Source organism: Ambystoma mexicanum, chromosome 10, assembly GCF_040938575.1.
Source record: "Ambystoma mexicanum isolate Mex_15411 chromosome 10, UKY_AmexF1_1, whole genome shotgun sequence".
In the NCBI taxonomy this organism is placed as follows: domain Eukaryota; kingdom Metazoa; phylum Chordata; class Amphibia; order Caudata; family Ambystomatidae; genus Ambystoma; species Ambystoma mexicanum.
The window spans coordinates 1,504,463,821-1,504,487,062 of NC_090932.1; the positions used below are offsets into that span (position 1 = coordinate 1,504,463,821).

General features: G+C 46.0%; 1 protein-coding gene across 3 annotated transcripts in view; it reads right to left on the bottom strand.

The window, feature by feature from the left end:
- Positions 1 to 1,754: 1,754 nt before the first annotated feature.
- MPHOSPH9 (M-phase phosphoprotein 9) overlaps positions 1,755 to 23,242 on the bottom strand; it is a 1,008,430-nt gene continuing 986,942 nt past the window's right edge. For 2 of the 3 annotated variants that reach the window (XM_069619661.1, XM_069619663.1), the window contains 2 exons: positions 3,781 to 3,849; positions 1,755 to 2,535 (listed from right to left, as the gene is read on the bottom strand). In XM_069619661.1, the coding sequence (XP_069475762.1) occupies positions 2,434 to 2,535; positions 3,781 to 3,849 (171 nt within the window). In that variant the 3' untranslated portion in view covers positions 1,755 to 2,433. The remainder of the gene's footprint in view (positions 2,536 to 3,780; positions 3,850 to 23,242) is intronic. The other variant, XM_069619662.1, reaches the window with a different exon arrangement.

The window sequence follows — 23,242 nt, forward strand, 5'->3', positions numbered from 1 at the left end:
GGCACTTAAGGGGTTAAGGGTATCTAGGTAAGCAAGCAGGAGTTTTCTCGGCCAGAGCAGACTTATGAGGAGGCATCTTCGGTACAAGCCAATGTTGGGCATCAAGGAGGATAGCAGGAGCAGTTTGCGGTCCCCTATGATCAGAGCCCTTGGGTTTGGGGAACATCGGGGGCAGTGCAGTGCAGACCCAGCCACTCTACCGCTGAAAACCAAAGGCCGACATCTATTACTGGTAAGTTTCAAATTACCTGGTAACCATGACTAAGGTGCTCGTAGAATTCAAGAGTTGATGACTCAGTGACCCATAGAAAGGCTGCCTTATCTAGGACCCTACATCCCTGAAGCTAAAGTGATTTGTGAATCAGGGTACTGGCTGCTTTCCAACAAGACTGAATGACAATATGGAGAGGCACTTGCAAGACACCTTTGGGTTAACCTAACATATTCAGGGACTTTGAAAGAGCTGTCATCCTGACTACTAACGTGGAACATTTAGTGTGTGGCATACCAGGGATCCCATCTAAGAGTGTGAGAGGCTGAAAGGGAGGGGGAAAGTTCCTAGATGCAGGGAGAAGATATTCCACTTTACTACAATTTCTCTCTTTATATGTCCTATTCCTTGACCCATTTAAACCGCTGTTACGAGACCCTGAATAAACCTTTATCAAATCAGGTCAGGTCTTATTGTCCTGTGAATCTATGCAGACATTTTACATAAAAGGAGAGTGGTTAATAATATTATTTGCCTTGAAATCTGTTATCAACCGTGTGTCAAGATGGTCTACTTCACCCTGGCATAGTCCGATTGTATTTCACACAGCTGAGGCTACAGTTACTGAACAATCCCAAACAAAGTGTTGCAGACGCCTGTAATCGAACCTGTTTGGTAAATCCACCTAATACTCAAACTTTGGAGGCCTCAGATGTAGGGTCCAATCCATGAAAACATGTCATGTTTAAGAACATTAATAAACGTACAGGTACTGCAGTCTATCACCCTCATACAGACAGTTTCAGGCAGGGTGCATACTCAGGTGAACATTCCAGTCTAGCTTGTAGGCTAGGAAATAAGCTATGTGTGGGTGACTGCCGGTCAATCATCCACTAAGTCAGTTTGGTTAGTCAGCCTCACTCATGCCAGAAACCTGGATTTTATATTTTTCATAGAACAAAATAGCCAACTAATCTGTTAGGATAAAATCATGAAACGTGCAGAAAGCCTAGGTTTTGAAATATTCTCGGGCTCCATAAGAACACCAGTGCTCTAGATTTTTTTTCCAACTACAACTCGGCCCCATTTTGTAGCTAAAAGTACAATTAAGGCCTCAGCATGCAATCAACCGAAAACTAGTTAGAATGAAAGGCTGGGCTTTTTGGCATCATTTGGGTAGTTGTTAACCATTTGAACTAGCACATGGTAACCAAGTTATAGCCGCTACAGTCTACTAGCTACACGTCATGTCAAACGGCAAATAGCACAAACATTTCTGCTAGACTATATACAACTGATCAGAACTCTAAGGGATTTCAAAACTTTGGCCATTCAAATATCATTTACACTATGGGTAGGGGAGCATTAATATTCAAGATTGAAATATCACAGGATACAAGAGTAACAATGTACAGTACTGATGGAATTGTAAAAAATAATACAGTATACATACACTTGACAAAGAAGACATAAGTTAAATATTGGCAATGATCAAATTAAGCAGTCAGACACGAAAGTGTTGACTAGCATGGAAACAAAAGGCTTCATTTGAAAAAAGGTTTAATGTTTACAAGTTATAATCGCATAATAAACTACAGATGGGGCATCTGCCATTAGTGCCTTTGTGGGCCCGTCCCTTGCATGAGGGTTATTTTTTATCAGGACATCAGCCCCATGCTTGTCATTATTGCTAAAGAATCCTAAGATTCTATTGCATTCCTTCATCACATCAAACCACAAAAGAACAGTACAAACATAATAAAAATATTAGAATAAATACATGTGAAGGAGAAAAACTTTCATAAAACAGGTTTGAAAACCTTGTTGAGAATACACAAAATACCATGACCGAAGGCAACAGAAACGTTAAAGCAACCATTCACGGCTAAGAATGCCTTCATGAAAAACAAAGTAAACTGTTGACAACATTTAAGACTATTTGTCTTTTCCTTCATTGCTTGGACTCAATATAAATAGGATTTGTTTACATGGTGTATAGAAACAGTTAATAAAAAACATGAAAATATACAATTTACAGACTGATGCAAAACTAGTTAATAAAAATAAGCTTAGAATATTTGCTATTTCTTCAAGTATAAAATATAAAGTTCACAGATTAACATGGTCTATTTTCCAAAAGTAAAAAAAAAGAATTGCATTTGGTCAGTGCATTACTTTACATTAGTGCAATTGCAAAGAAGAGGATTGAATAAACAGAATATTCAAATATTTGCAGAGGTTCGTAAAACGTGAAACTTCTTCAGGGTCATGCGAATAGACCCCAAATCACGATTGATTTTTTCCAACCGATCCTCTAACGCCTCCTAAAAATTAGAAAAAAATCCTTTAGACAACTGTCTGCAATGTGCCTGTCACAATTGATGTTTAACGGCAAATGTACCACATTTATGGTCTTGGAACTAATGGTGGTATAACATGCACCATAGATTTCTAACCATTCAAGCAGTCACACATTTCTCCACAACCTCATCATTTTCAGACTCCCTGTCCCCATGCGCTAAGCAGAAAGATATCTGCCAGAGCAAACTAGAGACAACCTTGAGAGTGGCACGTCACCAGCAAAGGTCTTTCAAAACCCTGTGACCCTGAAGTCAAGCCAGACCACTTTTTCAGATCAAGCTACTAAAACAATCCGAGACAGCAACTACAGCGCCCAATGGGTGAAGACCTGTAATCAAATGAGCAGTGGCATGGCAAAAGACTGGGCATTCGTTATTTTAGTGTTTTGTTTGCCAAATTGTACCTACTTTGCAGCTGCAAGGTGTTCATTTACATATAAGAAATGCATGAAGTTAACCGGTTAGCTGGTCTCAAGTGTCAGATTCTTGGAGGTTAATTAAGGAGCTGAAATTGCACGAGACTTAGAGATGGCAATAGTTAAGGATGGGGTGGATGTCTCGGTCAAAGTATCCCAGTGGCTTCACTGTGGGTATTTGAACCCTATAGCTGGGGCCTGGTGTGGAGTTGGGGGAACCACAAAAGTGAAATAAAAGCAACTAGCAGTAGCCAATTTCCCTCCACTTCACCCAGAGGGCAGATCTTGGAATGCTGACACCTACACAAAGAAACATCAGATTCAACATTAAACATTCCTGATAGCAAAGCCCCTGCCAACAAATGAGGTATGAGGTAAAGAAATATCCATTCAGGACTAAAAGATAGGTTAGAAGGCAAACATTTTCAAACATACACATTTCTGAAATCCTCCATAGTTAAGATGGGAAAACTAAAACTAAAAAGGCAATGTGGCGCAATGCTTTAGCTGAACCCTGCCATTACAAGGGTCCTACGGGTTTCCTATGTGCACAGAGATGTGGTGTTGTGCCGGGACTCTCATTGTGTACTAACTGCTGAAAATAAATATAAGAACAATAAATTATCCACACAGATGAGGTCAAAGAATATAGAATAAAATCATCAAAGAATCCCATATTAGAGAACAAGTGTTGAACTAGCGGTCGAGAAAACAAATAAATGAACATTATTGTGAGTTACACCACCATAAACTCATTCACATCAAATTAAGAAAATACCAAAGTATGTATTACCTTGTTGCATCTGGCTTGTAAAGTCATTCTTCCTCCAGAACAAGGCACCCGACTTAACGCAGCCTCGATCTGTACACAAAGAAACACCAAGTAATTCACACATTTTAAAACAGTCATTTCAAATACACATTTTTTTTATTAGTATAGAAAAGCAAACTTAGAACAGATTTTGTTTCTGGCAAAAAAGTGGTTTTACACAAGGGTAAAACTTAGTTTAAGATGGTGTATTATTTCTTCTTTTAGGTCTTCCTGCTAGTAATTATCATTCTCAGCAGGGGTCAGTTTTTCTGACTTTTTATATCTTTTAAAACATTTTTTAACTATCCAATACATTTCACTGACTCGCTTACATTTCGTATGTTGTGACTGGGTTCTGGATATGTTAAAACAGTCCTGCGCTCTTGCTAATGTTATATCACAAACTGTATGTTAATTCTATGGGTTTCTCATCCTAAGGAATGATATGGCATCTGAACATTTTCAGTCAAAATATACTACAGGCAGTGAAACTCACTCTCCACCATTTTGAATTTATAGCATTGAAGGATGCGGTTGAGGGCGATGCACAATTTCTTTTAAAGGCCTTTGTCCAATGTTCAGGCATTAAAACTCTGTAAAATGATGGAGACTGCAGACTGTCGCTAAGCAACATTACCTCCATAATGTATGCAGAATGTGTGCACTAGATAGTTTAGTGCTGTTCATAAGAAGTAAACATAACTTTCAAGACCAAACCAGCACAACACTGGTTTGAATTCCGGCCCATATCATTGTTTTCTTACTCCAGTGTCCCGCTCTTCTCCGTGCGAATTGGTCGGAAAATCAGAATCGGCCTCTCCATTTAATGGGTGGAGGCGGCAGCATATGCCCAAGCGAGGGTTCAAGCAACCTGCTCAGGTTGCCATGGTGCTTCGGCATCAAAGGAAGCTCCAGATTGGCTGCCCCACCACTCTTGTAGCCAATTGCAACCCGGCAGGCAAGGAAAGCCGGCCAGCAGCAAAGGTCCACACAAAAGGCCCTGTCCGAGTCTGCTCCTCCTTCCTGCATCAAGCAGCCATGGACTGGAGGTCACCTGCAGCTCCTCCTTATCAGCAGAGATTACCATCCCTCCTTGATGCCATCTAGTGTCACCCCGGATGAGGTAAGCCCTTTTCTGGGTTTATGTGCATTTTTCTCTCTTTATTCACCATATGCATTCTCAGTACCACGGCAGCACCGTGCAATTGCAGTTCCTGCCCACTCACAAAGAACTGAAAGCCTCATGCCTCATCATTTAGAATACTTGTGTGACGCACTCAGCGCCATTGCCATCATTGCTTCGATGTCTCTTACTGATGGCCGCTCTCATCCTCGGCACCGGAGTGCCTCTGAGGGCTGCTCAGGTTGCCATGGTGCTTCAGCGTAAACAAAGCTCCCGACTGGCTGCCCCACTACTCTTGTAGCCAATTGCAAGCCAGCAGGTGAGGAAAGCCAGCCCCCAGCAAAAGCCCACACAAAAGGCCCTGTCCGAGCCTGTCAGAGCATCTCACTGTACAATCTTTTCCAGAAATTTCAAAACTCATGGCTCCATTAGATCTCCATCTCGAATTGGTAAGCAACCATAGGGCAGAAAGGTAGATCCTCCGTGCTTGGACACTGCATCTGTTGTTATCACTGCCACTGCCTATCTACTACTATCCAGATCACCACTATGTTATTCTTGCCTGGGAATACCTTGTGTAAAAAAAAAAATAAATAATAAATAAAAAAAATCGCATTTAGGCGCTTTAGATCTGTGCAACCACCTTCGATTTTGCGCTTGGGTACCTTTGAGTGCCACTCTTACATACGAGACAGTCATCCACATAACCTGTTGTAGCTCCCCAGTCTAACGATTGTAATGACTGAGAAACCTGAGGATTTTCTCACTTCTACTCCCTTTGGACTCTCTACGCAGGTGGCCAGGGAAAGGCCATTGCTTTTGGATCCTGCACCTGGGGGTGGACAAGTGAGGGAGGATCACCTGGATGGAGGGTCTTCAGGGATTGGAGATGGGAGACCCCTAGGCGAGACACAGTATTCATTATCCTCCTATTTAAAAGAAACCCCTGTCCCAGAAGAAGTAATAGGATATTGTTAATCTAGTGCCATGACTTCAGAACAGGGTAGGTATCAGTATTATACCAACCAGACTAAACATGATCAGAGAAAGGTTCAAGGTAGGATATTTAATAATAAATCATGGTATCCCCCTTATCCTCAAGATGATCCACGTAAGCTTTCCCCGACCTTCATGGGTCATTGCAAAAGTGTCCCACTTCCCTCTTCCTTTGAAATGCATAGGAATACTGGGACGAGGAAGAAGTCACTAAGAGCTATGAAGATTGCCTCCCTTTACCATTCAAGTACAGACACGAACAGGAGGACCAAAGGTCCGGCATGTCCCAGGGACTAACTTAATTATGGTCAGGCAAGACGTGCAGGGCAAACCCTTACCTTACACCTGCAACCTATTAAGAACCCACAGGTGTATAAGAGGAGTTGGTAGGAAAGTTTGAGGGAGAAAAAGCAGGGAAGCCCGTCTGAACCGAGTCACAGAGGACCAGCTGAAGAGGATGACATGGCGATCCGCTGACGGGGCTGCAAGCTGAGGCAGCCAGAGGAAGCGTAGCAAGGGAGCCGTGCCTCCTAGAATATAAAGGAGTCCGCAGAAGGGAGCCAGGAGGCGTGTCATTCCATTCCACAGCTGGGCTTAGAAAATGCGTGTTCTCCTGGACTAACAAGGAAGCCCAGGAATGTCTGAGCGGCAGGTGGTGAGACTCTGACCTCAGGAGAATAAGCCGCTCACATCATGGTGAGCCAAGAAAACACAACCAGAAACCCAGTGTGTGTTTTCACGAGAGCGAACACAAAGAGCCTCATCACGAGTTGGGCGGTCTCCCGGCTGGGATACCGCCCAACTTTATTTGCGTTAACACCCACCCATCAGGCGGTATTACTGCCGGACCATGGGTTGGGCGCGAAACGTTACTTCCCATTCCCCAATTGGTGCACTGGACCCAATGGAGACTTTTCAGGCACAATTACTGCATAGTAATACCGCTGGTCGTAATTGCACCAAAAATTTGCATTTTCCTGGTGTGTTCACCCCAGCTATGAGCTGGGGGTAAACAAGCTGGGCTCGAGATTGGGCCGAGCAGTAAATGCAGTGGTAACCCCGTTACCGCTCCATTTAAGGGCTACCGCCCAATTCGCGATGAGGCCCAAAGTATCCAAGTACGTGCTGTGAGAAACCAAAGGGTGTCTCACTTGCTTGTCCCCGGGGATCTCGCTCTCAGGTGGCAGGGCACGGCCATCGCCTTTGGATCCAGACCCTGGGGGTGGACCAGTGCGGGAGGATCACCTGGGTGGGGGATCTTCAGGGAGTGGGGGTGAGGCAATTGATGGTGAGACGCGGATTCCCCCCCCCTTTCCCGTGCCCATAGCCCATCCTATTTTATTGGATTCTCCAATATCCCAACACCCTTTCTATATAAACACTGGGCCGAGGAAGAGGGCGATTGAGAATAAGGAGGCTAACCCTTACATCTCATTGGACATGTCCCGTTAATCAGGTCAGGCAAAGTCAGGCACCTGACCTAAATCACATACATCTGATACACATTAGCTCCCCCCACACGGATATAAGGCAGAACATAGAGACACACTCTGAGCAAGGTGAGACACGAGAAGGAGCAGATCTTCCGGGGCAAAGGCGAACCCACTGGAGCAGGACGACCGATCGAGGGACCAGAGCGAAGGGTAGGGAAACCCTGAAGTTCCCTTCAAGGGGTTGTTGCCTATGGGAAACTGAAGGAGATGCAGAGAAAGCCAAATTCCAGACAAGAAGAAGCCTGCATTGTGTTTCAAGTAAGCCAGCAACGCTCCCGGGTGAAAGACAGAGTTGGGGTGGCGAGGCCAAGCCTGTGGTATCAACCGTGACCCGTGAATCAAAGCTGCGAAGACAAGAAAGGAATGCACGCAACCAGTGAGTTAGCGAAAGACATGAAAGTCCGGTTTGTATCAAGGAAAGATTAAAGCCGCAACAGTGCATCTCACAATTCAAGGTTGCATGCGTGCTGATGAGACGCGAAGGAAAGCAAACCTGTAATGAACTTTAAAGTTAGCTGTCACTGTAAAGCCAGTGATACAGAGTAGCGGAGTGGTCTAGTGAAAGGAAACAACTCACTCCAAAGTCTCCGCGAAATGTTTGATGTTCTGTTATAAAGTGAGGGAACCAACTCTGAAATGTGCAAAGGTCAAGATTAACATCGAAGAAAGGGGAAGTTATACCCTGACCCAAAGTGTGTCATCCTTTTTACTGGGCTACCTTACTCCTTGCTGTACAACGTGGGGAGGAGAGCTGACTCAGCCACATTGATCCTTTATGTTAGAACATCGACCTTTCTTTGCATACACATTCCCCTTTACACACTTTTTGTATAAGAGATAGGGTAGGCATTAGGTTTTGTTAGTATAGGCCATTTCGATTTCACATAGAGGGACTACGACTGTGTTTTCTTTATTATTTGATGTTAGAGACTACTCCCATCATAGCTATAGGGCAACGTAGGAGTTTTTTGAAACCCCAAGAATCTAATAAAGGTTTTGAAACTTGTAACTTGTGTGTCAGTGTCATACTTGTGATACCATGCCTCCCTTACAGTGCCTAAGAAAGAAAGATGCATTTGTTGAGACTGTGGAATCTTGTAATGCCTAACAAAGTCACAGAGCGATCGTGTGCATGAAAACTCATTCTGAAATGCTTTTGTGTGGTACCGCAAGCCTCATCGATTTGAAATCATGATGCGGACATGAAGTCGGAGTAAAATGTGAAATTCTTTGTGTACCATATTTGTAACATGCCTTAGTTTCTCCAGTCCTCATCGTTCCATGTATGTACTGTATTTTACTCTATGTAACTGTATTTCATGCTCTGTAACACTGTAACTAAGCTTTGCATATTCCTGTAACTGTTGCGCCTTGATACTCCCGGGTCTGGTGCGCATTATAAATAATAAAACAAACAAACAAGATTGTCTAAATAATACTAAATACCGAATAAAAAGAAGAAAGCAAGAGGAATTCACAGCAAGAAAGCAAAAAGAGCAGGTGGATTGTACATATTATGCAAAGGCCACCCTTGTCCAACTCTGCATTGAAAGACCAAAAGGATATGCATGGAGTAAGAACTACTGTAGTGAAATTGTGAAGGTGGATTATACGAACAGCTTATTATGTGACACTTTGAAGGAAGCCTGAAAGCCCTTGGTTGCGTGACCTGTAATGAGTGGACCGGTGGTCTAAAACTATGCCTTGAGCAGGAAACTTCTTGATACTAACTAGGAAGCTTGCTGTGGTGAAAGCAGAAAACCAAGTGCCACCAGACTTGGTAAAGTAGTTCTGAGTTGTGAAGGTTCAGTTAAAAGATCAAAGTTTCATTCTGTTTAAGAATTAACAATAAGCTTGGGGAAGGGAACCCTAAACTTTTGGCATCCTGAAACTGTTTTCCCACAGCTGTGTTTAAGGTACTTTATTAACATGGTGACACTAAACTTGGGGAAGGGAATCCTAAGTGTTGGTATCTTGGTACTGTATTGTCCTGGAACTGTGTTGAACTTGGGGAAGAGCGACGGAACTGTATTTCGGTTTGGTGTTTGAAGAAAGACAAATTGAACTTTTGAACATTCCTGAAAAGAGGCTGAAGAAATAAGCCAGAGCTGCAATTGGCTCAAAACCCTATGTTGGAATCACTATTTAGGTTTTTGGTTGATATCCCAGTACAGTGTTTGTATTAGTTGTGGGGGCAAGTATAGGATTTTTACGCAGACAGACTTAAACATACTGACACAGACTTTCCTTAGTTTCTTTAGGTAGGAAAATCCCTTCATAGTATAGGGCAAGTTAGGCCTTTATCCATCCTGATTTTTACTTTAATAAAGCACTGTTCAACTTCGAATCTTGTCTGCGTCTCCCCTCCATGATGCCAACCTCACATGACCCACACATGAAAGGGATTAGTGGATATAAAAGAACCCCTTGGGTGCAGGCCATAAGAAGTAGCAGGAGGAGAAGCAGAAGGCAGTAGGTTCTTACCGATAACTCCATTTCTCCAGCGTTGGTATCCATATGGATTCACATGCTGTGAATATTTCCCCGTCAGGCTGGGAAACCTGGGAAACCTCAGTAACTTTAACTTAACGTTTTCCTATGGAAAACTTCAACACTTTAGTGTCCTATCGACGTTCTTTTTGGGTGCTTCAGGCCACACCAATAGGACGTCTGGTATAAATATCCCAGCCCCCGCGGCTTCCCTTCAGATTTCAACCTCCAAAGTAGAGGGAACCCAAACACAGGTTTGCCTGGTGGGCGCTTGTGAATCCACGAAAGATACCAACGCTGGAGAAATGGAGTTACAGGTAAGAAACTACTCCCTTCTCCAGCATTGGATCTTTCATGGATTCACATGCTGTGAATAGATTACATAGCAGTACAAACAATGTGTGGCAGTGTGTCACAGGCAAACCAACAAATAGCATCTTATTACATACATGAGACAACCAAACCCAGCAAGTGATATAGCAAAATAGAAAACCCCTGAAGCTGCAGGGCCTACCTTACTGAAACAGGCGTTGGAGGACAACACACCCCACCTGCACATCTTCCACCTGTTGCTGCCCCAGACAGTAATGCCTGGTGAATGTATGCGGCACCGCCCAGGAGGCTGCCTGGCAAATGTCCACCAGCGTTATCCCAGACAACAGCAGCACCGCCGCCGACGCTGTGGACCGTGTAGAATGAGCCTTCACAACACTTCTCAAGGGCTTGCCAGCTTTAGTGTGACAAAATGAAATTGTAGAGGACACCCAACGGGAAAGTCCTTGTTTGGAAATAAGACTGCCCCTTGTTGGAGGGCCCAAATGCCACAAACAGCTGCCTTGACTTCCTGAAGTCTTGAGTACGATTCAGATAAAACTTTAGTGCCCTTTTCACATCCAGAGAATGCAGTGCCTTTTCTGTCATCGTGGATGCATTAGCAAAGAACAGGGTAAGGAAATAGAAGCAAGTTTGTGAAATGCCGAGGGCACCTTCGGGATAAAGTGCAGGTTAGTGACCAGAATAACTTTATCCTTCATAAACCATAAATAAGGTGGGTCAATGACCAATGCCTGCAACTCTGACACCCTCCTGGCCGAGGTAATCGCCACTAGAAAAGCCACCTTCCACGAGAGGAACTTCAAAGAAGCCGTCGACATGGGTTCAAAAGGAGGTTTCATCAGTGCCGAAAGAACCACATTCATGCTCCACACCGGTGCAAATCTCTTCACCGGGGGAAATGTCCAAAATAGGCCTTTCAGAAAATGTTTCACCAAACGATCAATAAACAGCGGAGCAGCATGGCGCCTTCTCGTGAATCTAGAAATCGCCAACAAATGCACCTTAATAGATGATAATGCCATGCCCCCTTGAGCAAGGAGTAACAAGTATGGGAGAACCTGAGCCGGGGACACCGCCAAAGGCTGAAACTCAGTATGATCTTCACACCAGGTGCAGAATCTCGCCCATTTATGACCATATGAGACATATTGAAACACTTGTGTATGGGCGCGTTATAAATGCCATATCATATCATATCATTGGTAGAAGGGGCCCTTGCAGCCTCCAAGATCCGTCGACACTCCTTGGATATTCCTAGATGACCGAACTCAGAGTGATCAGGAGCCACGCCGCCAGGCTCAGAGATGCCGGATCGTGATGCCACACTCTGCCGTTGTCCTGAGACAGAAGATCCGGATCTGCTCCCAACCCTTCCACTGCCAGATGAAGGAGATCTGAAAACCACATCTGCCTGGGCCAGAACGGGCAACCAAAATCACCCTGCACTGGTACTTCCAAATCCACTGAATGACCCTCCGAATGAGTGGAACCGGGCAAAACGCATACACGAATAGACCCGTTCACGGGAACGAGAACATGTCCCGAATGACTCGGGATGAGCCCCTGTCTGCTGGCAAACTCCGGACACTGCTTGCTTTCCCTCGTAGCAAACAAATCTATCGGAGGAGATCCCCATCGCCCATAGATTCTGGCCACCTGTTGCGCCTTCAATCTCCATTCGTGCAGCTGACTGGCGTCCCTGCTGAGCGTGTCCGCTTGAACATTCAGAACCCCGGGAAGATGGAAAGCAACAATGTTTATCCCTTGAGCTAGAGACCAATGCCAAATGTCCTCTGCCTCCTTGGACAGGAATTTTGAATGCATCCCCCCCTGTTTTCTTAAATAGAACATTGTGGTGGTATTATCCGTTAACACCCTCACCATAGATCTGCGGATGCGCAGAAGAAACGACTTCAGCGCCCAGTGCACCACCCTCAACTTGAGCACATTGATATGTAAAAGTCTCCACCCGAGACCATAGGCCCCGCACCTGTGATTCGTCGAGGTGTGCCACCCACCCTACCTGGGAAGCGTCTGCCACAATAGTAAACAATAGTAAACTGGAACTCCGGCTCCAGCAAGGGCATTCCCCTCACCAGATTGGACGTGCACGTCCACCACCAAAGAGCGTCCACCAAGACCTTGTCGACCACCAGCTTGTGCGACCATAATCCTCGACTTTGCGACCACCTGTCTGCGAGGAATTCCTGCACCGGCCTCATGAACATGCTGCAATTGGGAAGAAGAGGGATACACAATGCCATGGCCATGGACGTGTAACCTCGGACCGAGACCACATTTCCCCTTTTCCTCTCGCCTTCCTTGGACCGCAACTTTCCCACTCGCTCAAAAGGCTTTACCAGACTGTCCAGAGTAAGAAACTGCGCCCTAAGAAAGACCAATTCTCTGGACGGCGTCAAAAACGATTTGTCGAAGTTGACGGCGAATCCCAGCCATTGCAAAAGCCCCATGGTCGCCATGAGAGACTCTTCTGCCCGTCCCCGTGACGAACCCTTTACCAACCAATCGTCAAGGTAGCGGTATACATGATGACCTTCCCCGTGGCGAAAGGCAGCCACCGGGGCCAGACACTTTGTGAATGTAATGGGGGAAGACTTCAGGCCAAAAGGGAGGACCCAAAACTGATCGTGATCGTCTCCGACCACAAAACGCAGGAACTTGCGATGATTCAGCCTCATAGGGATGTGAAAATAGGCATCCTGCAGATCTAATGACGCCAGGAACTCACCCGGTTGCACTAATCGGATGACATCTTGAAGGGTGAGCATCTTTAACTTCAACCGTTGCAGATTCTTGTTCAACGCCCGAAGATCTAGAATAGGCCTCCACTTGCCGTTGGGTTTTTTCACGACAAAGTACCATGAGTACACCCCTTGGCCCCACTCCGCTACCGGAACTGGTTCTATCGCTCCTTTCTCGAGCATGAGTACCACCTCCTGCCGCAAGATTGGAAAATACAGCTGCACCCCAGGCACTGGCAGAATAGGAACCGGAGGACACCGAAACTCCGAGTGGCTGAGACGTACCGTATCCAGTACCCATCGATCTGATGTTATCAGTTGCCACTCGTCGACATGGATCGCCACCCTGCCCCCCAGCGGATTGTCCATATGGCAGTCATTTTTGGGCTTTTGATTGCCTTCCTTTAGCCGCTGAGGACTGCAAACCTTTCTTCTGTTGGGTTTGAAAGTCCCTGTTCTTCTGAGCTGACTGGATTGATCGCCGATACCCTTGAGACGAGTAGCCGGAGCGCCCGTAACTGCGATCTCTGGAGGAGGCAAACTGGGCATTCCAAGAGGCTCCACGAAAAGCTTGAAAGGAGCGAAAAGGGCGACCACTTTGCAAGGAACATAAAGACTTTGCCGTCTCTGTATCCCCTTTCATACCTTTCAGGGTCTCATCAATTTTTTCGCCGAACAAGTGTTCCCCCTCACAGGGCATATTGATGACTTTTTACTGAACCTCAGGACGAAAATCCATATACTTCAGGCAGGCCTGCCGTCGGAGCACCACCCCATTATTAATTTGCTTAAAACATGACTCTGCCAGGTCCACAGCAATATGGATGCTGTGGTTGGAGGCCTCCTCCCCCTCTCTCACCAACAGCATTGCCTTTCGGTGTTGTTCCAGAAGATGTCCAAGAATCGGGGCTAGCCGATGCCACATTTTACGATCATATCTGGCCATATTGCCAAAGAATTAGCAGCCTTCACAGTCGTAGCCCCTATCGTCAAGACCTTCTTTCCAAAGCATCCTGTTTCCTGACCTCACTGTCCGGAGGCATAACACATTTGTGTTGGCTTCTGGCCTTATGTCTGGCAGCCACAAAAAACCACAAACTCAGGCACGGGCTGTGACACCAGAGATCTAGGGGTAGACTCGGGAGCCCTCTTGCCACACATGGTCGAGAATCGGCAATGAGAAGACCGCCTTCCTTCGCCTTCCCATATGGTGGAAGAGAAAGCAGTCCTTGCGTTCCTCTTCAGGCACCAGCCCTAACTCCAGACACACCTTCGACATCATGGCGTGGAATGCCCCAATATCATAATAGATCGTTGTGCTGGACTACGGGGGCTGCTCCACCTCAGGGTCCGTATCCCATGCATCATCCCTCGTCACGATAAAGACACTGTTGATAGGTGTCCCACGGAGCACTCTCAGGTTCCGATTCAGGTAACTCACCCTCCTCAGGGTGAGACCGTGGACGACCCAACCCCACCGGCAACGGCAATGGCAACCGTGCCGGAGGAAACTTCCTAGGCGCCTCACCAGGCAAACCTTCGATCACCGGCACCGCCGGACTCGGAGGAGGAGGCAACCTCGCATCCAGTTGCCCCAACAAAGACTGGAGCGTAGATAACACCTGCAACGACAGCAGGGATTGTGGATTAAGCAGCAGGTAAAGGGGCAGCCCAGCTCCCACCCCACTAAACATTGACGGCTTCGCACTCTGCAGACCCAGAGCCGACGGGTCAAAGACCGGTTCCTGTACTTCCTCTGTCCCTGAGGAAACAGAAAACGTAGCAGTATCCTGCTGCAAAATGTTCTCAGGAAGCATGGACTCAAAGGCGACGGACTGTCACGCCCCACCCATCGTCAACAATCCTTCCGACTCCATCTGCGATGACAATAGCAGTGGACCAGTGTCGATGAAAGAATATCCATCGTCAAGCTCATCGTCAGAACCACTTCTTGGGCCTACCACCAGACCCTTTGGACTTGTCAGGCCGATCATGCTTGGACAACGAGGAACCACTCGCCCCCTTCGAATCATGCGACCTAGACGAAGACTTGCGACCTTTCCCCACCTCCAAAGCAGGCAACACTGTCCGTTGCTCTTTAGCGGGGGGTTTAGCTGACACCGCTCCGCGGCCTTCTCCGCTCTCCCTGAAGACTGGCTCCCGCGGACCGAACCCACCTCCGAAGCCAGATACGTGCCCTCGTTAAGCCAGCATATGAGCCGTCGATTACGGTCGTTCAAGGTCCTCTGCGAAAACCCCTGGCATATCTCGCAGGCATCCGCCGAGTGATGGTGTAGAGACCGTAAAGACAGTTCATATGTCCATCCCCTTCGTACACCATCTTCCGGCCGCAGGTAGCACATGGCCGAAAGAGAGACTTCTTCTGGGCTAACGATGACATCCTAGCCCACGTACCAAAACGCACGTACCAAACTCGAAGAATCAAGGTGATCCCAACAGTTTGGAGACGGTTGAAATCTGAAGGGAAGCCGTGGGACGGGACTATTTATACCAGACGTCCTATTGGTGTGGCCTGAAGCACCCAACAAGAACGCCGATAGGACACTAAAGTGTCGAAGTTTTCCATAGGAAAATGCTAAATTAAAGTTACCGAGGTTTCCCAGCCTGACGACGGGGAAATATTCACAGCATGTGAATCCATGAAAGATCCAATGCTGGAGAAGGTGGAGTTCTTATCGAGACTTCACGTTGCATTGGCAGCAGAAGTTGCAGGGAAGCAAAGCTGCCAGATCTGCCGCTGATTGTGAAGCAGATGCCAGTTTCGTGAGGGTCCCTACCCTTCAGCACCTTGTATGCAGAGGTTGCACAGTGGAAAGTGATGCTCCAGAAAGCTTTGCCCCCTGAGGAGCTTGTGTGCACAGGCTGTGCACAGCATGAAGCATTTCCCAAACGTAAAGTGATCTCTGGTGGCAGGCGAGCACCGGAGTGTTTGTGGAGCGGGGAATGCTCCTCTCCCAACCAGCGTGGGACACGGGATGCAGAAGAAAGTAACTTATCCTGTAGTGAAGAAGTGGAGGAAGCTGAAGACACAGACAGCAGAGAGAGCGAATGCGTATGTAGCACCGGGTGAGTTCACTATTTGTATGTGACCCCAGAATGCTCCGTAATCGCTGCTAGCCCGTGTTAACAATACTGAATACTAAACTAATGAGAAGAAGCGGAGTTGGCAGACTAAGAATAACTGTGCATATCAATCTGATGCTTACCAGCTAAACTGGTGGAATAAGAACATTGGGGGCAATTGTAATTTGAAAGGTACCAAAAAAAACACCATTGCCAAAGCCAAGAGAGGGCAATATTAAAAGACCTTAACAATAACCAATATGTAAACCCTATTGTCACAGAGAAGAGGCAATAGTTATTAAAGACTCAAACACGCATTGTTCAAGCCAAAGAGCTAGTGTGATAAAAAGCCATTATCAGCATTTGGTTGATGTAGGAGTGGGAAAGCAAGTGTAGCAGAAGAGCTGCCCTCCTCATAGGGAGCATTCAGGTGGAGAGGAGCATAATCTGCATTGTAGGTATCATTCCCAAGGGTGGAACAATCAACATCGATTTGGTTTTATGTTTTCCTAGAAGAAGTAGCCCATACTGAAGTTGTCGATATTGATATTGTTGAGAACCAAAAGACTTAGGGCCTCATCAGGAGTTGGGCAGAGCAGTAAAAATGCTGTGGTTACGCTATTACCTCTGCATTACCGCTTTGACCAATCCCAAGTTTGGGGGAAACTCAGAGCGTTAACCTCCAGTTCTGAGCTGGAGGTGAATGCCACACCTTTACGCCCATGTTCGGTGCAATTACCGTGGCGCAATTACCGCTGTGATAATTGCGCCGAAAAAGCCCCCTTGAGCCCCATGGACTCAGTCAAAACGGTGATTTACCCCGCCACCACAACTTGTGATCCAGCGCTAATACCGCCGGGCCACAAGTTGCGGTAATGCTAATGGCATTGGGCAGTATCCTGGCCAATTTACAGCTGGCATACCATCCAACTCCTGATGGTGCCCTTTGTTGTGGCAGAAGAGCGTCTTTCCTGATAGGAGGAGAGGAGCATAATCTGCATTATTTGTGGCATCTACAGCACCAATGTGGTTCAGGTCTTTTCAGAAGAAGTATTACTGAAGTTGTTGAAAGTCAAAAGACTACCAAGTTGTTTGAAGCAAACTTCACCACAGAAGTACTTATGGTAGCGTTGGAAGCTTTTAGTCTTGGCAGGCAAGTATACCAGGGCAAGGGATCTTGTAGTGGTAGACCTGGCAGATGAGTGGAGGTACAAGATATTAAACTACTGTGTTGTAGTTAAAGACTGTACAGAAGAAGTGGCAAGACCACTATATTATTTTGTGAAATCATCCTGGCAAACTATTTCTTTTGATATTAAGGAACAATGATGCTGCCTTAGCTATGGTCGAATGAGCACACAGTATCTCAGGGACCTGGTGAAAGCCTGTAAGCCTTAGAAATGCAACAGACTAGCCATCTAGCGATGGTAGCTTTAGGTGCCTTATTTCCAGCTGAAAGGCCCCCACATGTAATAAAAAGATGATCATGCTCCCTGAAAGACTTAGTTTAGTCCAGATAGAACTTCAAAGTTCTTGCTACATTGAGATTGTGCAAAGTCGTCTCTGCTGAGGAAGTGCGAGACCTGGGATGAAATACAGCTAAAATAATCTCCTGATTAAAAGTGGAAATTGGGAAGGAATCTTGGTAATGAAAAACTTAACAGTTGGGAGGACGAGCATGTCCTTATGGACGATGATCTAAGGACCTTCTGAAGAGAGGTTTGCTTACACTTCTTGCAGAAGTAATGGCTACCCAATATGATGTCTTCCAGGTAATAAGAACCAAGGTGCACAAGGCCAAGAGGTCGAATGCCCTTTGCATAATAGCTGCCAAAACCACATTAAGGTCCCATTGAGAAACCGGTTCCCTGAACGAAAGGTGGAGATGAAGGAGCACCTCAAAGTGCCTTTTGACAACCTAATTCTTCAGAATGAAAGTCTCCTCTGGGGAATTAAGGTAAGCAGCAATATGAATTCCTTCCTTGCTGCACAATAACCAAGATGTTGCTCTGGAGATCCCTAATTTGGCGTCAGCTAGTTCCTGAGGGACCAGACGCTCAAGTTCAGCAATGGCCGGCAAGAGTGAAGCACTGCAACCCCTGGCTGGGCTAGATGGTCTCAAGACTTGGGAGAACAATAAATTACTTACTTCCATCAGAAAAAACATTACCGGATATTTCTCCCACAGATTCTTCATATCTTAAAAACCTTCTTCCTGCTTAAGCATATTTTGGAAAATTCCGACCGCAAGGGGCGTTGTAGTCCCTTGACATGCCTCATAATTGATGCCGGATCAGACATCTGCTTTGGTATAAATAGCTTGCACTGCGCCTCATTACCTCAATTCAATATTTTTTCCCCATGCATAGCTGCATTGGGGAATCAGTTTGAAAAAAATCAGTACTGGTGGGAAAGATCCTGAAAGGGAGAAAGAAAAGAGAGAGAAAGAGAGAAAGAAAAGAAAGAGAGAATGAAAAGAAAGAGAAAGAGTGAAAGAGAGAAAGAGTGAAAGAGAGAAAGAGCGAAAGAGAGATTCCTTTAATTCAGGGGTAGGATGGGAAGGCGATGAGGAATCGTTGGGAGGAACATCCATCAGAAAGAACATTATCAGCGGTAAGCGACTTGTTCTTCTAATGGATTGTGTCATCCTATGGATTCCTCATCTTAGATATACTTAAATATGAGTACCTTTTGTAGAGGAGAAGGGAAGAGCCAACTCTCACTAATTTAGATTAGGCAATTTCATAGGACTGCTATGTCTAGGCAAAAAATTGCTTCGCGTACGTATGCAGTGAAGACCATGTTGTGGATCGGCAAATATGTATAGTTGCTATCCCTCTCTGAAGCACTGATGTAGCCGCTACTCCTTCAGGGATGTCTTTTCCTGCTATTGTATAGCATTCCAATATGAATAAAATCATCACTCTAGATCACATTTCTTTGGTTCTGGGACTGGCATAGGCAATAAAAAGTTGATCTTGCCTCAAGATGCTTGCTCTGGCGATATAGAAAATTAACACTCTCTTTAGATCTAATCTATGCAAACTCTCCTCTTTCTTGGAAAAGTGAGGTAGGGGATACAAAACAGATCAGTTGATTTTCTGCATGACCTGAAACTTGGATACAAATTTAGGGCGGACCCCAAGTATCACCTTTCTCTTTAGTCAAGATTGTGAAAGGTGGTTTACATGAGAGTGCTTGCACTCAATTAAAACTATAGTTTTTCATGTGAGGACCCGAGTGGACAAGAACGTAACGGCTCGAAAAGTGCTCCCTCCAAGAATCTTGGTACTAATTTCAGATCCCAAGCTGGCACCACATATGGTGTTGGTGGAAAGGTATTTGTTAGGCCTTTCAGGAATTTAATAATTATAGGCATATTTAAGTGTGAACCTTGATCAGGTGTGCGTTTAATGATGGAAAGCGCAGCTAAGTAACCTATTACTGTAGCTACTTGTCAACTCTGCTGGGCGAGGTGTAAAAGAAAAAATAGGAACATGGACGTTTTGCAAGTAGCTCTGCTCACTATAGAAGACGAAGTGACGTGCAGATGGACAGGTCTAGAAGGCCTGGGTACCACATCTTCCGAGCCCAATCTAGGAAAATGTTGTCTCGAACTTTGTCAACCTCCTGAGGACTTGAGGGGTGATACGCAGGAATGCGTATAAAAATTGAAAATTCAGTCCACTACAAAGCATCCTCCAGTGCTCCTCTTGGGGGAAATTCCCTGGAGCAGAACAGCTCGCATTTCCTGTTGGAACTGTATGCAAACAGATTCATTAGAGGGGTTCCCCCAGAGGGCGAAGATCTTTAAAAGAACTTCCTGAGATAACTCACTTGTGAGAGACGGATACCTGCCTGTTCAGGGCATCTGTCCTCGAGTTCTCCATTCCGGCTAAGTGGGACTTCTTGAAGTCGAGAAAGAAGCCCAGTTTGTGTAGGAAGTGGCAGGTGCTTTGTAGCCTGTTCTGGGGAATGCGCCATGTATCAGTCAATTGTCTATGTAGGGGAAGACATGGAACCATCGCCTCTTCTCAGACTGGCTGCCACTGCTGACAACAACCTGTTGAAGACCCTCAGGGCAGTGGTGAGCCCGAAAGGTAGAACCCGAAACCGATAGTAGGTCCTTCCAATTATGGGCATCAGGCACTTGCTGTGCTTGGGATGTATGGGCACATGAAATTAAGTGTCCTTTAGATCGAGGGACACCAACCAATCCTGGAGCTGAAGAGCCTGGAGGATCTGCAAAAGAGTTACCATCTTGAAATGTCTTTCCTGAAGAACATGTTAAAGTGCGCAGTTCAAAATGGGTTGTAATTCCCTATTTATTTTGGTACCAGGAAGTATGTTGAGTACCAACCCGGGTTACTCTCTGCTGAAGGTACCCTTTCTAGGGCACCTTTCTCCAGCAGGGAAAGGATCTCCTGCTGAGTAGTGGATATGGAGACTGCAAAGGATGCACTGCTGGTGGGTAATCTAGGGGTCTCTCCAGGAAGGGAAGGCAGTAGCCCTGGGATACTACCTGAAGTACCCAGTATTCAATGTAATGCAATACCATTCTTCTGAATTCTGGGCTTATCTTTCTCCTACTGGTGATGGATGGGAGAATCCCTCAAAGTAGTTTTGAGGTTGTTTATGCGGCTGATAGAATGGATGGGATAGTTGTTTGGGCAAACTTTCCGCCCTGATCGCTAGCTGGACAGGATACTCTTCTTTGTCCCTGACCTCCACCTTTTGGGTTGAGGGAGAAGAAATAATTAAAAGTTTTATTAGGCTACCCTTGCAAAGATGTTTCTGGTGGCGGTTGACATATTGCTGCCCCTAATGATTTAGTTGCAGCCTTCGAGGCTTGAAGCTTCTCAAGACTTTAGGTCTAAACAGATCTGAATCATCAAAGAGCATATCTAGCAACCTGGCTTGAACATTGTGCGCAAAAACAGATATCCGCAGCCATGGACATCCTTTAGATAACGAGTTAGTGCCATGGGCCTTCGTCCATAGTCTGCTGCATCCAATCCTGACTGAAGAGACTGGCTTGTTGCTTCCTTTCCATATGTAATTAAGTTGAAATATCCCTCTCCCATTTCCCATTCTGGGATATGCTCTGCTGCCTCACCTTATTGACCACAAAGTGTGGTCTGTATTTGGACAGGGAGCATGTTGCATGTGTGGCTCTAAGGGCCATTCTTTTGGGTGCAAAGACCTTTTTTTGCTAAGGCATTGTACCTTTTAGCATTCCTGCCTGGTAGTGGGGATTGGTAGGCAGATGATGTTGCAGCTGAGGTGGCAGCTTGAACCACAAGACTCTCTGGGGTAGGATGTTTTGAGAGAAAGTCAGGGTCTAAGGAGCAAGGCTTGTATTTTATTTACAAGGTCCTTATGTACAGCAGGGACTGTCCATGTTTGTTTCTACATTTCAAGGAGGAAGTCCTTTACTGCTGCATGAAAATGAAAATCAAGTTCCTTAGGGAGGGTCTTTGTCAAGGATATCTGTACGGTCATATTCAGTAATGTTTTTAGTATCGGGGCCCCAGCCTGAACATTCTGTGACTTTGCTCATAACCTTGCTATATGCAGCATTTCGATGGGCATGTATGTCTGGTTGACCGAAATCGACTTTGGCTGAGGTGTTGAGCCCACGGGGCGTCTTTGCGATTCAATGTCAACTCCTCCATCCTCGCTTCCTCCAAGACTAATTCCTCTGGGATGTTCGATGGTTGAAACCGAACAGAATTTGGTTGCCAACATTGTGAAAGCTTTGTAGACACCATCACGTCCTTTGAGGAAAGCTCCAATATGGCACTGAAGGAGGTAGGGGCATTGGTATTGGCAGTTGACAATGCCAACACTGCGTGGGCAACCTTCGAAGAAACCTTTTAGGCATGCAGGATTTACTTTTTCTGGAGTTCCTGCTGATCTTGGAGAACGCGGTGGGTTCCACTTTTTTTTATTGGACTCTAAAGTCATCGCTGAAGGTGCTGCCTTCAAGAAAGCATCTAACGTTTTCTGTCTGAACTCTTCCCAGCGGTTTTCATGCCCTCCGACAACAAATTGCAATAAGGTTTAATTTACTTACCTGTAACTATTGTTCTCCAGCATGGGTCTGGCATGGATTCACATGCACATGAATATTCCCCGTCGTCAGGCTGGGAATCCTCAGTAAAAGAAAAAGGTTTCACTTTCACTTAAAAACTGTATTTCTCCTCTAAACCAATCACTATCCTCTGGGTCATACTGCCCTCATCCAATGACATTCCTCTCCCTAAACCCCACCTCTGGCAGTCATCTTCAGATTTGGTAAGCACTTAAAGGGGCAGTATGACCAAGAAGAGCCGCAGAGGGGCCAGAGGGAGGGCTCGCATATGAGTCCATGCCAGACCCATGCTGGAGAACAATAGTTACAGGTAAGTAACTTAAACTTTCTCCAGCATGTGGCCTGGCATGGATTCACATGCTCATGAATAACAAATAAAGCACAGTACCACATCACACAACCACAGTAGGTGGCAAGGCTCAACAGAAGCAATTAACTCTTACCTCTGGAACGGACTCACCTCAAGCAAACAGGTTGAGTAGCACTGCTTGGCTGACTCTGGACTCCTCCCTGGAATCTCTGTGGACGCAGTAGAAATTTGTGAAGGTGTGCCTGGAACGCCATGTAGCAGCCCTGTAGATGTCCAGACAGGAACGCCGTCATTGCAGCGATCGCTCTGGTGGAGTGGGCTCTCGGACGGCCGTGAAGCGGTCGGTTCGCCAACCGATGACAGTGCGTGATGCAGCCAGAGAGCACCCTGAGATGGAAGCCTTGTACAAGGCCTTCCCATGGTTCACAGGACCAAAGTTCACGAACAGTTGAGAAGTCTTCCGAAAACTCTTTGTGCGTGTCACGTAGACCTTCAGGGCACGAGCAACGTCCAGCAAGTGCAAGGCCCTTTCCGCCAGCTACAAAGGTTTCGAGAAGAAAACAGGTAACACCAAATGCTCGTTGAGATGGAATTCTGACGGAACCTTCGGCATGAAAGAGGGGTGCGTACGCAGTACCACCCTTAATTCGTGGAAAGTCCAGTACGGCAGCTTGCAGGATAGGGCCTGGCTCTCACCTACACGTCTGGCAGAGGTGACGTCCACAAGGGAAGCCGTCTTCCACAAGAGAAACTTGA